The following is a 13,026-nucleotide window of genomic DNA, read 5'->3' on the forward strand; positions in this document are numbered from 1 at the left end:
AACTCGAAGCGCAAGATGGCGGCGGAGAGTATGTTCAACCGCCCGGTGTGTGTGCAAGTGAGGTGCCAGGGCTGCGAGGAGAGGTGAGAGGCTGCTTCGGTTTCTCTGCCAGCCTGCGCGGGATCTTTATTGCACCCTTTAGGAGTAGGGCTGCTAATCGGCGGGCTTTTTCCGCTTTTCTTTATGCCTTGTGCCCTAACGGCCGCTAAGGCGAGAGGTGAGGCGAGGCACCGCGCGTGTTGCTGTGGTGAGCTGGGTGGTCTGGTTGCTTTGAAGCTGCTTGTGACGGGATTCTCTCGGTTAGAGGGAAGGGGACTTGGTCGCAGCGAGGCAGGAGGGTGGCAGTGAGGGCTGGGGTGCTTGCCGCGGGTGCCTTGCCGGGGCGGGTGGGGGGCGGAGGAAGCAGGCAGCGGCTTTGCAGGAGCGCGTTAGGGCTGCGGGGCCACGCGCGGCTCCCCGGCAGGCGACACGAGGGCCGGGATTTGTGCCTGGGCGCCGCACGGGCCCGCGCTGCGCTGCAGGCCGGGCTGGCCAGGCCCATGTTTGTGCGTCTCCGGGGCCGCAGCGGTTGCTCCGCGGGCCGGCCCGCCTCCCCTTCCTCCTCCTCATCCTCCTAGCCCTCTCAAGCCGGCCGTGCCGCGGCCTCTTGCGGCGTTTCAGCTGCCTCGCTACCGCCCCTGAGGCGCAGGCGAGCCCGAGAGCCCGTCCCGACGGGTCTGTGCCGAGGGATGAGGCGGTTTGGGCGCAGCCCCGTGTGCGTGGCCCAGCACTGGTGTTTGAGGAAGCTCCGGATCGAGTTGTCTGGCGTGTCTGTTGAAAACGGTGACATTGGGCCGATGTGGGTCAGCCGGGGTGTGCGGGCGTCAGGGCTCCTCTGGCTTGCCTGCCAGGAAGGCTGCTGGGTGTGTTCTGCAACGCCGGTAACGCAACAAGAAGTAAATGCAGACCAGGTAATGCTGTGTAAGTCATCAAGAATCGTCGGTAAATCTCAGTAGGCTTTTCCAAAGGGTCTAGTTTCTGGACAGTTTCAAAACTTTAGCCTTTCTAGTGACAGTTTGGTGGGTAACAAAGACCCCTGAGCTGACAGGAGCTGTAGTGGCAGTTGAAAGTGGGGCTTCCAGCTGTCTCGGCAGTAGTCATCAACAGGAGCTGTCTTAATACTTCTGCCTAAGTTTTTGTTTTCTAAGTGTGACTTGCTTCCTGTGACATGGCTACAAACACATGTTATGTGGAGAATGTTGTCTTGATTTGTTACTAAGTTTCATCTTTTTGTACACAGGAGATTAAATGTTCGAGTGAATATTGAGCTACTGTCAATTTCTAATCCTATTCATAAAAAGGTTTGTGGAACAGTTATATTTGTGTCATTCATTAGATACTGTCTGAATTTCATTGTGTAAGAGGATGAATGGACAAAATAGGATTTTTTAGTGTTTTTATCACTTGACCAAGTCGAGCTAAGTTGGTTTGGTATGTTATTTCCCCTCTCCACCCCTGGCCTTTCTAACCCTCTCACTTAGTTTGGCTGCTCATGGGTCTTACTAAACTTGCCAATTAAAAGTATTTGGAGACCCTCAGAGGAATCAACCACAACATGTATTTAAGAATGCAGAATGGCAGTTCTCTTTGAAAAGTCCTCACCTTAACTAGTAAAAATGACAACTTGTTCATGAATGTAACGTTTTGGTTTTTATTGATAAGTATGTTAGTCATCCAATATTTGGAATTCATCCAGTGGGGGTTGGAAGGATGTATAAAATTTGCAGTAAGAAAAATCTTCTTTGCCAGGAAAAATAGCAATGAGATTAATACTGGAAGCTATAAAGTATTTTCTGTTGTATGTCACTTAAACTGTGCACCCACAGACCGTGATGTTATGAATGGTCATTAGTTGGTTATAGTGTTGCTGAGAAAAGACTTGCTTGTAAAAGAGTACAGCACCTTTTTGTATGATTCTGCTGTGGTGATGATAATATGAAGCGTGAAGAAGCAGTTAAGAACTGTGTTAGTTGGAGCCTGGAAATCCAGTTGGGAACATCAGTGAGTGATCAGTCTAAAAAGATAACTTGAAATGCTTGGATCAGTTAATAGGACATCAAACCAAACAGGCATTTTTATCCTACTCAACAACCCATCCTAGTTGGTTTGGGGTGGCATGAGTTGTAACAAAAACTGGCTGCCATGTAAGTCCCTAGAGCTTGCTTATACATCTCCAGGGGAGAGTTTTGTTAGTGTTACTGGTATCTGAAACTTGTTTCAGTTCTTATATGTACACGTGCCGTGATCACGCCTTGGTTACCTGGGCAGAGCTCTCAGGTTTCTTTCCTCTGCTGGGGAATATTAAATTCTTCACAGAGGTTTGAGCCTTGTTACAGAGAACAGGTGCCTGAGCTGCACGTAGCAGGTGTTTTGCATAACCCCAGCCTTGTGATGAAGAGTGACAGAGAGGGCAGTTGTTCCAGAACACTGTGTAGACCTCCAGAGAAGAAATGAGTTTGTGTTTAGCAGCTGATCAACATAATGCTGCAGTTTGCCTTAGGAACCTACTGGCCTTCAGCTGTATCCATTTTATATTTGCTTTGCAGAGCTCTGTATTCAAAGGTAGAAACTCTTCAGAAGGTGGTTTCTTAACATTGCAGGGACCATATTCTCTGAAAAACTTGTGGTTATGAAAACGATGTGTTAGCAACCCATTACCATGGTCTGCTAGTGCTACATTCTGTTTCATGATAGGGAAAAATGACAAATAGTTTTCTTTCTGTATGATGAAAAAGACACGTTTAATTTTGAAACTTTTGCTGCTCAAAGTTGAAGGTTTTTACTTGGTTTATTTTTGTGAGAAATAGTATGCCTGCTTTTCCCACTGTAATATTAAGGTAGCGTTAAATGTTCATGTTTTCTTTTTTTTGGTCAACAGTAAAAGCATTAAATACTGTTTGCAATAGTGATTTACTAGACAATCTGACAGGGTGGTCTATAGTATTTTAAATCATGTTTAAATACCTGTCTTTTCAGGATTTAGCTGTCCGATTGACTGATGATACTGATCCTTTTTTCCTTTATAACCTTGTCATATCTGAGGAAGATTTTCAAAGGTAAGAGAAGTTACAGTGTGGTGCCTGTGAAACGTTTCTAAATGGCAAGGAAGAACAAAGGAGTATTTTTAGTGTACAATGACCTATTTTAGAATTCAGGTTTTGGTGCTTTTGACCAGTTGGTGAAACAGCCAATGCTGGGGAGTGGTTGGCTAATGATTAGTAACTAACAGAATCTGGATCTTAAGTTCCTTGCATAGCTGCACTACCACAGTTTATATTACTCTTGCATCTTCTGTTTATCATAACTACTTCTATCAGGCCACTGCACGTGTGTGAACTATTTCAATAAATACTTGTAAGAGTAAAGTCTGCTTGCATGGATGTGGATTCACAGAGCTGAGCCTTTGTCTTAGGGGTTTCTTGTATTCATTTTACTTCCCTTACGTAGAATTTGGTCATTTAATTTGGGCACCAGGCATGAACAGTTGAGTTTTCTGCTTTGTTGTTTGGGGGTTTTGGGTTTTTGTTGGTGGTTTTTGCTCTTTGGGGAGTTGTGATCAGTGTATGGATCAAAAGGCAAAAGTGAAACAGTATTTATGTGCAGAAGTGTTGTTGTACAGGTGCCTTTGTGCAGAAGTGTGGAATGTTTGTTTCTGTCTTTGAGTTTACTGTGCCTATGGTGAATGTGTGCAGTTAAATAAACAAGCAGGCAGGTGAAGTCTCCATCATGTGCTAATGGTTGAGTCTCCCTTCATGGTCCTTTGCTTCCTCCATGTGCCCCTATCCAGTAACCACTCTGTTCTGTAAGGAAGATGTCTAACACAGAGGAGCATGTTTGTGCTGCACAACAACTTACATTTTTCTTGGTGCAGCCCATTTGCAAGAACTCTTGAAATAAAACATCCCCTGGTGATTATTGTTCAAGATGTGATCACATTCCTTCTGTGCTCAGGACTGAAAATAACACGCTAGTGAGCGTCAATGACATGATTAATATTAGTTCTTTGTACTAGTGTAAATGACGTATTTTATAGGAATAAATTGCACTTCTATATATTGTTAATAATTTTTTCCCAATGTTTTGTTCATACAGCTTAAAATCGCAGCAAGGTCTCTTGGTAGACTTCTCTGCTTTCCCACAGAAATTTATAGATCTGCTTCAGCAATGCATTCAGGAACAGAACAAAGATATCCCGAGGTAGGTAACGAGTGCCACATCACTCCGTGTGTGTGTGTGTGTTGAGATCTTAAAATACTTGTCAGCCACTCAAAGAGAATGAGAATAATTTAATTTTCCCGTGGACGCATCAGGGTATCAGTCAGTGAATGCGGCTGATGGGTGTCAGGAGGATGGAGCAGTGAAATTGATGTCTAGTAAAGACATCATAAAATCATAGTAAAATGATGTGTGGTGAGCTTCCCAGGCCAGCAGAAGTGCAGGGATGCAGCACTGCTGCAGGGTTTTGGTTTTGGCTTTTTTAAACAGTTTAATGCCAGAGAGCTAATGTGAATTTGATGGACTGAGGTGTAAATCATTCTGCTTCACAAGAAAAGAAAAAGTCATCAGGAATTCTGACAAGGATAATTTTTCTCTTCCACTTCAGATATTAATATGGGGAGCAGAGAAGAGCTGAGATCCACCCTTCCCTGTAGTCGCCTTTTCATATGTTATTTTTGTGTGGGTACTGAGGAAAGTCCTGCCCAGAGTACCAAGCTCTGCTCCAGTAGTCAGGCTGTTTCCTGAAGTATGATACCCTGTGAATTCTATGAAGTTTTATACCTAAAAGTCAGGAGTCTTTTTCCTTTGTAACCAAATTCAAAAGGCATTACATGATTTTTGGGTTCCTAAGTCTAAAATGGGCTTCTGAAAATTTTACAAAGAAACTGATTAGTTTTGTACAGTTCAGTGCAAGGTTTTTAGTTGGTATTTGTAGTATTAACTACACCATAGGGATGGAATTTCATAGTTCAAGCAAAAACTGGGCAGCCTTTTACTGTGCACGTAAAAATGTATTTTATTTGACATTAGTTTGTAGGGTATGGTAGTTTCAGGAGAAGAAATATGCTGAACATCTGGCTATTTTTGTTTTCCCTAGGTTTTTGCTGCAGTTAGTTTCTTCAGCATCTGTTCTAGATCATACACCTGTGTCTCTAAATGTAGTGGAGACCAACCCTTTTAAACATCTTACCCATCTCTCTCTAAAATTCCTGCCAGGAAATGATGCAGAAATAAAGAAGTTTTTAGCCAGCTGTTTGAAATGCCTTAAGGTAAATTGAAGGCTTGTCATAACTGCAGCAATGCTTTGATGATCTGTATCATTAAGCTTTTTTTCACTGTTAATACTTCAAAAGTATGTACCAAATTGTACGCTCTGGTGGTGGTTTTCGTTGGGTTCTGTTGTTGCTGGTTTTGTTTGGGTGTTGGTTTGTTTTTTTAAATTTGAGTTCCTGTATGTCCTTGCATGCAATTGCTGGGTGCCTGTTATAAAGCTACATTGTTGCTGTCGCTCTAGAAATAAAACATTTCAGGTGTATTCAGCCAGGCGCTGTAACTTGAACTCCAGTACTCTGCACACACAGCACACGTGGCATGTGCTGACTGCCAGATCAACTGCAAAGCTAACATGCCCTAAAACCTCAGTGTCTTTGCTCTGCAGCTGGGTTTGGGAAAGCAAGTGTGTGGACACAACTGTAATTCTAAGGCTTTAAGGACGTCAGGGGTAGTGGCTGTAAATAGCAAATTACATTTGTAATGTTGGTGCAGTTGGTAGCATGCTGGCTTTTATTAATGACAAATGAATGGTCTCATAGTTTGATTGTTGTTCATTTCAGTTTCACAGCCTGAGATTTGTGTGTCTCCTACTGTTCTCTCATGTTGATAACCACCTAATAAGCCTTTTTAATAATACAAGGTTACAGTATCTCGGTCAATCTATTGTTTGTGCAACACCTTCGTAAGCAAATCTTTATGATAAGATAATCTTTCCTTATAGAAACTTGGTAAGAATTTCATTCAAGGTTTTTACCCTGGGAGCTAATGCCTTTTCTTTTAAATTTATTAGTTGTATCTCATGAAATTTATTTAATAAGATGAATTTTCTACAAATATAGGGGGTGTGTGGTTGCTTAGACAGGGTATGCTGATAAAATGGAAGCTAAATACTACTTGTGTTTTGGGAGCTAAGGATTTGACTTGTCAATTTGTCCATAGGAAGACAAAATTATGTTGGAAGAAAAGCTTAGAAAAACTGAAGAGGATCTTACCAGGCAGCTGAGCTACACTCAACAGGTAATGTAAATTTTTTAACTTTCCTGTGTTAAGTTGCCCTATTTTAAATCTGTGGGAAATGCACAGATTGTGGGGTGGTTGGCCACTGCCCAGCTGAGATAATTGGCTTGGGAGTGAGTGAAAAGCAGTAGTCTGATCTAGCTTTTCTGAACAATGGGTAAAGCGTGCTGCTGGAGACAACAACTTAGTTCTTGCAGTACTAAACCAGAATTTTATTGTGTAGAGTTCTGCCTGTAAATGCACACACAAATGATATGCTAAATACATGGTAGTGAGAAGATAAACATACTCCTCATATTCTGTGAGTGGTTGGAAATCCTGATCTTTGGAAAAAATGTGAAACCACGATAAATAAATCAGAACTCTTGGACTTTATGTTACTCCAGCACTTTCTGATTTTTGCAGTCTGCCAGCAAGGACTTTACATGTGTGTTTCAAGAGGATGATTTGGGTCAAATGCTAGAATTATTGAGGTGAAACTTTCCAGCAGAACTCTGGTTATGGAGCTTTTTTTGGAATGGAATACTTGTTTACCTCATCTTTGCAGTTTCAGTTGGACTTACTGGAATGTGTTTGCTGAATTGGAATGCAGAATTACAAATCAAGAAGAGGAAAAGGTGCTGCTAGTAACTCCCCCACACCCTAGAACACCATGTGTTTACAGCAGTAAGGACCTGCTGCAGGCTGTGTTTTCGCTCGTAAACAGTGGTGGAAATGAGGATTGTTTTATCCGGGGTGCCGGAGAGGCGGCGTTTGGCTTCTCAGTGCCTTACTTTCCTGTATACAGAATCAACAGATATTTTGCCATCTGGTGCTGAAATTTCTACTGCTCTTACTAATTCTATGTCCTTTTAAAGAAGTATCAGTACAGAACCATTCAGTAGTGATGGAAATGCTTAACGTTCTACATACTTTGTCAAACAGAGCTTGTCAGACAAGAGCCGAGAACTAGACAAACTGAAAGCCGAGTGGACGTCCTACACCACAGCGCTAACGAACAAACACACGCAGGAGCTCACAAACGAGAAGGAAAGAGCTCTCCAGGTATGACAAGAGAAAAGGACTAACAGTATTCCTAACTGTGTAGTTTCTGGGCTTAATTTTCAGGTTCATCGAGTGACTGCTTGGTTTCTTTGCTTCTCACAGGTACAAGCTCAGTACCAGCAACAGCATGAACAACAGAAAAAGGAATTAGAAAACCTGCATCAGAAAAGTATTCAACAGCTGCAGAACAGGCTTTCAGAACTTGAGGTCATCAATAAAGATCTAACAGAAAGGAGATACAAAGGAGACTCCACAGTCCGAGAATTGAAGGCAAAGCTTTCTGGAGTAGAAGACGTATGACTTATTCATTTCCATACCCAAACTTACAATTTTTAGAGCATAGACATGTAACAGAAAATATAGCAGATTGTTTGTTCAGCTCCTCTTCATCACACATCGTGCTTACTATTGAGATGTATCTGCTTAAATTGCTATTAGAGCTTAAAAAATAACATTAAATTCCTTCCCAACATCCTAGGAGTGTCAAAGAGCAAAGCAGGAGGTGCTGTCACTGCGTCGGGAGAACACTACTCTGGATGCCGAGTGTCATGAGAAAGAGAAGCTCATTAATCAGCTACAGACACGGGTTGCTGTTCTGGAGCAGGAGATCAAGGATAAAGATCAGCTAGTGGTTAGGACGAAAGAAGTGTTAGATGCGACACAAGAACAAAAGGTTTCTTCCAAAATAATTCTCTCTAAATCTTTTTAGAACCCTGTTAATTGTAGTCTCTACTGCCACTTTTTATGAATACAGCAAGAAAACCTCCAAATACAGCTAGATATTATACATTAGGGCATCAGAAGTACACTGGATTCAGTTTTACAAAGGTTGCTATTGTTTGGTATTGTACTGGAGCGAAGTTAGTGGTATATTTTGTAAATGAAAAATGGACGAACTGATCCTATATAGTTTGAATTCCTTGTTAAGGATTAGCTCTCAAAGAATTATTGGGGTTCTACTTGAAATTGTAAGTCATGTCTTTCACATATCTTTATCATAATATTTAAAATATTTTATTCTTTTACAGGTGATACTGGAAGACAGTACAGAGAAAAAACAAAGTCACATTGAAAAACTGGAGATGACAATCAAGTCTCTGTCAGCTGAACTACTCAAGGTTTGTTAGACATTTCACAAGGATGATGACACGCTCTTCCTTGCTTTTGGTTCTTTCTTTCTTTTGATAATATGCGACTTATTTTTTTAATAGGCTAATGAAATTATCAAGAAGTTACAAGGAGATTTGAAAACTCTAATGGGCAAATTAAAATTGAAAAATACAGTAACAATTCAACAAGAAAAACTACTGGCAGAAAAAGAAGAGAAACTTCAAAAAGAGCAGAGAGAATTGCAGGAGACGGGGCAATCTCTTCGAACAAAAGAGCAGGAGGTATCGTGACCGGTCAAGTCTCTGCCCTGTAAATGCTGGTGCATGTAGTGTGTTGGGTTGTGTGGGTTCTACCTGATCTATTTACAGCAGTAACATGTTACATCTTCCCATGGAATAGAATTTCCTCTTTAGTGTAGCTATTACACCTTTAAATAAATGCATTCAGCTTTTATTTTTCCCATGTAGAACTTTAGTTTGTAAAAGCCATCCATCCATCTGGAAGGAAACTAAAATTGGATTAAAGTACAAAGCAATATAATGGATGATTAGACATGCATCAGAGTGTCTATTCATGTGAAAGTTGGTGAAGGAGGCAAGAAAGGAACAGTGCAAATTTTTCACACTAAGTGGATTCCCCTACTTGGAACCCTGACATTATTTAATCATAGAAAAACTACAGTTGGAAAGGTTGCTGACTGTTGTCTTACTGAAACTCCAGCTAAAAGCAGGGGCCTTATTTTAGAACAATAAGGCTTCTATAAAAACACCTGGGTTTAAACTTTAAATAAGTTTAGAATAACTTTATAGAGCCTTTTAATTTAGTTATATTATATCCCTCTTCAGTTTGTAAGGAGTAGTAGCTCCTGCTGCTGTTCTAAGTATGGTGGGAATATTGCAGGTTTGCAAGCTACAAGAACAGCTGGAAACAACACTACAGAAACTAGAGGAGAGCAAGCAGTTACTGAAAACCAACGAAAATGGTAAGGTCCTGGTTTCACTCCTCCCTCTGCAGGAGCACCACAGTGAGCAAGGTGCTGCTGAAAACTAATGGAAGCGGCTAAATTGCTTTACCTGTGCTCTCTTTCTGTGAAGACCTGTGATTATTGTTTATGGAAGACAAGCTGCTGGCTGTAGTGGGTATGCAGCATCCTGGAGCTGCAAGTAGAGGCAACTGCTTTTGCAGTCGGCGCTTGGGTGGTGTGCAGGGGTGAGGCTACCCCCAGAGGAAGGAACAGGGTGGGGAACAAGCCTGAACAAAAAGGCCTTTAGTGAGACTCGGGCGTGAGTGGTGCTTGAGGAGAGCAGCCTCTCTCAGTGGTGCAAGGAGAAGCAGCCTGCGGAGCTGTCCCTCTCTTCAAGGGAGGAAGGGCTGTTTTGAACTTGTGAGCATTGACCTTTTTCTTCTCTCTTCAGTAATCACATGGTTAAACAAACAGCTCAATGAAACCCAGATAGCAAAGAAGCTAGAGCCTTCTGCAGGCACACATGGTGGCGGTAGGACTGTCACTTCCCCTCATGGCATGGTAAGGCACAACTCTTAAATCATGTGGTTACAATGGAATAGTTATTTCCTGAAATGAAAGGGTGGGTTTTTTCCCTGTCGTCTTTGGGCCCTGTAGTTTTGGGTGGATGTGGGTTTTTTTTTTGTTTGGTGTTCTTTGTCTGTTAAAAGGACACAATACCCTGTTGGGTGTTAACTTGATGCCCTCCCTGGTCTGCTAAGTGAGAATTTTCTAAGTTCTCATTTATTAAAAAGCACAAAACAATACAAAATGAGCTGGGAAGAGATTAAATAGTGGGTGAAAAGGAGAAAAAATAAGGTTTTTTTTTGGTGCTGTGAGGTTAACTTAAGTTACAAAGATAACTAGCGTAAGCTGAGAAAGAAAGGGTACCATTGTGAATGTTAATAGTGATATTTTATTTAGAAACATGAAAATAGAGGTAAACAATGTTACCTACCATCATTGAAGACACTAAGCTTTGGTGCTTTACAGCGTTTGTTGTCCTGTGATGTAGATGCCTGTCTGTCCCCTAAAAACTGATGAGCTACTTATGCAGTAGTGGAAGGGCATAGTCATGCAAAGAGGTCTCTGATTTATAGCTGGATGTAGTTAATGTACTAATCAGTTACAGAGTGTGTAGCTTATTATGAGCTTAGAATTATTTCCTAAGACTGATCCATTCATCTAACTTTTAAAAAGCTACAAATTTTCCTTAGGAATGTGACTGAAAAAGGGGCATTTCCTTCCCCTCAAGATGACACAGCTGAGTGTCAGCTTTGTAACTGTGGTCAGTTGTTGATAGAGCTTCAGAATGCCCAAATTACCAGTGACTTCAAGAACTGTTTTTGCCTTCACGGGTATATTCTGTTTCCCTTGCAGCCTGACCGCCCGTCCTTCCCCAGCTCTGGAGTCAGCCACACCCTTTCTCCTCTGTTCGCCTACCCGGGCTTTCCGGAACCCGCGCACAAGCAGCATCTCAGTTCACAGTGTCCGGTACCAAAGGCAGGCACTCTGACTTCTCTGCCTTGTGCTCTCACATTCTCAGCATAACATAAATGTTTTGAATATTTCTCACAACATGTAAATACTGACTGCAGATCCCAGTGCTCTTAAACTCCCTGTCCTGAACATCATTGTTAGTCACTGATAACTAATGCATGGGTTTTGGTTGCTCATTCTTGCATGTGCTACTGCATGGAAGTGCTATGCAAGGTATGGTAATGTTAATCCCTGCACAGTTTGCTCTTTGGATACACTTCGTGGTCTCTGTCACACCTGGAGTAGCTCTGACCTGCAACTCTTGTCTTCCGCAGATTCAGTTTAACACCCAGCTTTCTAAAATGACTCGATGTTCAGATGTTCAGACAGTGGCTGCAACTGGTCATCCAGCAAATAAGGAGAAGTAAGTGTCAGTTATTGCCTATTTAGTGGTTTGTGTCTCTTAGGAAAACAACTATAATTAAGCCATTTGTTTTCTGTGTGTCTGGAAGTGAGCAACACACTTCCAGTACCAAGCCAGTGTTGTGACATGTGTCTTAACGTGTTAATGAATTTTAACTGGTGACTAAGCTCAGGAATATCAAGAGCCCCGCTTCCAAGAGCGGGTCCCCAGGAACAAGAGTTTGTTGTCCCTCTTTGTGACAGAGCTAAGGCTTTCAGTTGATGGGTCAGGCAAAAACCTGTTCTCAACCTACTTATTGATGGTTAATCTTTATGAATATTTATGAAATTACAAAGTTCACAGGACTTCCAGCTAAGATTTTTCTGAATGTGTGTGTATATGTGCGTGGTGTTAATGTGCTGCTAACTCCAGTTTGTTTAACAATTAACCTTTTCATTTCCAGTGGTGATAATCTGGGGCTGGACTCGAAGTACTGCAAGAAAAAAGATGACAGCATTCCCTTACGAGGGCTTAGTCAAAATACGCTCAGCTCAGGTAAAGGAGGAAATAGTAAATCAAGACCTTACTTAGAACCGTAACTATTCATACACTCCTATGAACAATGTCTTGTTTCTGCTATTCTACAGAGTATCTGAAACCCTACTTACCTACGAAAGCCCAGCCGTCACCCAAAGCCACAGCAACACCTGCCTCGGCTTATTTTCCTGGATAGTAGACAGGATTCTGAAAGTAAGAGTGAGTCATCCTTCAACCATCTGGGGGAGTTCTGGGTGTCCTGTAACACTGTAAAGTATCAGTGCAAACTGGCATAGTTTTGTAAGTCTGAATCCGTTTCCTTTGAGAAAGGTATCCTGGCTGAGGATACTTGAGCCTGAAGACAGAGCTTCAAGCAGCCTCAGCCTTAGTGGGAACAGCACAGTGGTTATGTCACTGCAGCTGTGCTGAATTTTCTCTCAGCATATTGGAGACCCTGTATGTCTTCTCAACACCCACTGCAGCGTGCAGGCTGCTTTCTTGTAGGAACTGATGAGTGTGGTGCTCTCATCTTCGAGGATACTTTTCTTGGCTCCTTTCAGAGGAAGGATGATGGAAATAGAGCGCAGGGTGACGCTGTCAGCTTTAGTAATGGGCAGGCTCCAAAGGTTTAATTATAAACCCTTCATATCAGAACCAGCTTATCTGGATTGCATGTAGACTTACAAGTATATTTAATATTAAAGATGCTAAATTATTTCACTGAAGGTATAAAATCGTTATTTAAAATTATCTTGCTTAATTCCTTAAGGGCTGTGCTTCCCCTATTGTTTCTTTTACACCTACTAAAACTTAATGAGAATGTGAATTTGGTCTGTTTCTCTTGAAGTAAACATAACTCCTGTGTTAATCTGTCAGTATTACATTCTCCAGGCCAGCACACATAAAACAAGGTAAAGTATCTGAACAGTGAACTATTGAAAGTAGCGTAACACCTAAAAGCTACTTAATTTTTACCAATCACAGTTTTACAGCCTTAAGACTATACGGACATTTAAGATACTCCAGTGCTCCTTTGAATGCTGGAATTGTGTAACAACTTCCTTCTGTGTCATCCCAATAAAGAACTGGCACACAAGTATTTGTAACATACAAAATACACTTT

At 41.7% G+C, this 13,026-nt stretch overlaps 1 protein-coding gene across 1 annotated transcript; it reads left to right on the forward strand.

The window, feature by feature from the left end:
* SASS6 (SAS-6 centriolar assembly protein) lies at nt 1-12,099 on the forward strand (the record flags this gene model as incomplete). The annotated part of the gene is made up of 17 exons (XM_084265801.1): nt 1-83; nt 1,280-1,340; nt 3,016-3,095; nt 4,132-4,236; nt 5,135-5,306; nt 6,250-6,327; nt 7,252-7,371; nt 7,474-7,665; nt 7,850-8,044; nt 8,400-8,489; nt 8,583-8,762; nt 9,382-9,463; nt 9,897-10,006; nt 10,865-10,987; nt 11,299-11,387; nt 11,830-11,921; nt 12,014-12,099. Exons 1-17 carry the CDS (start codon nt 16-18, stop codon nt 12,097-12,099), a joined length of 1,923 nt encoding a protein of 640 aa, XP_084121927.1. The 5' UTR covers nt 1-15.
* Nucleotides 12,100-13,026: the final 927 nt, after the last annotated feature.

Source organism: Gallinula chloropus (assembly GCF_964237585.1).
Source record: "Gallinula chloropus genome assembly, chromosome: 6".
NCBI classification, from domain to species: Eukaryota; Metazoa; Chordata; class Aves; order Gruiformes; family Rallidae; genus Gallinula; species Gallinula chloropus.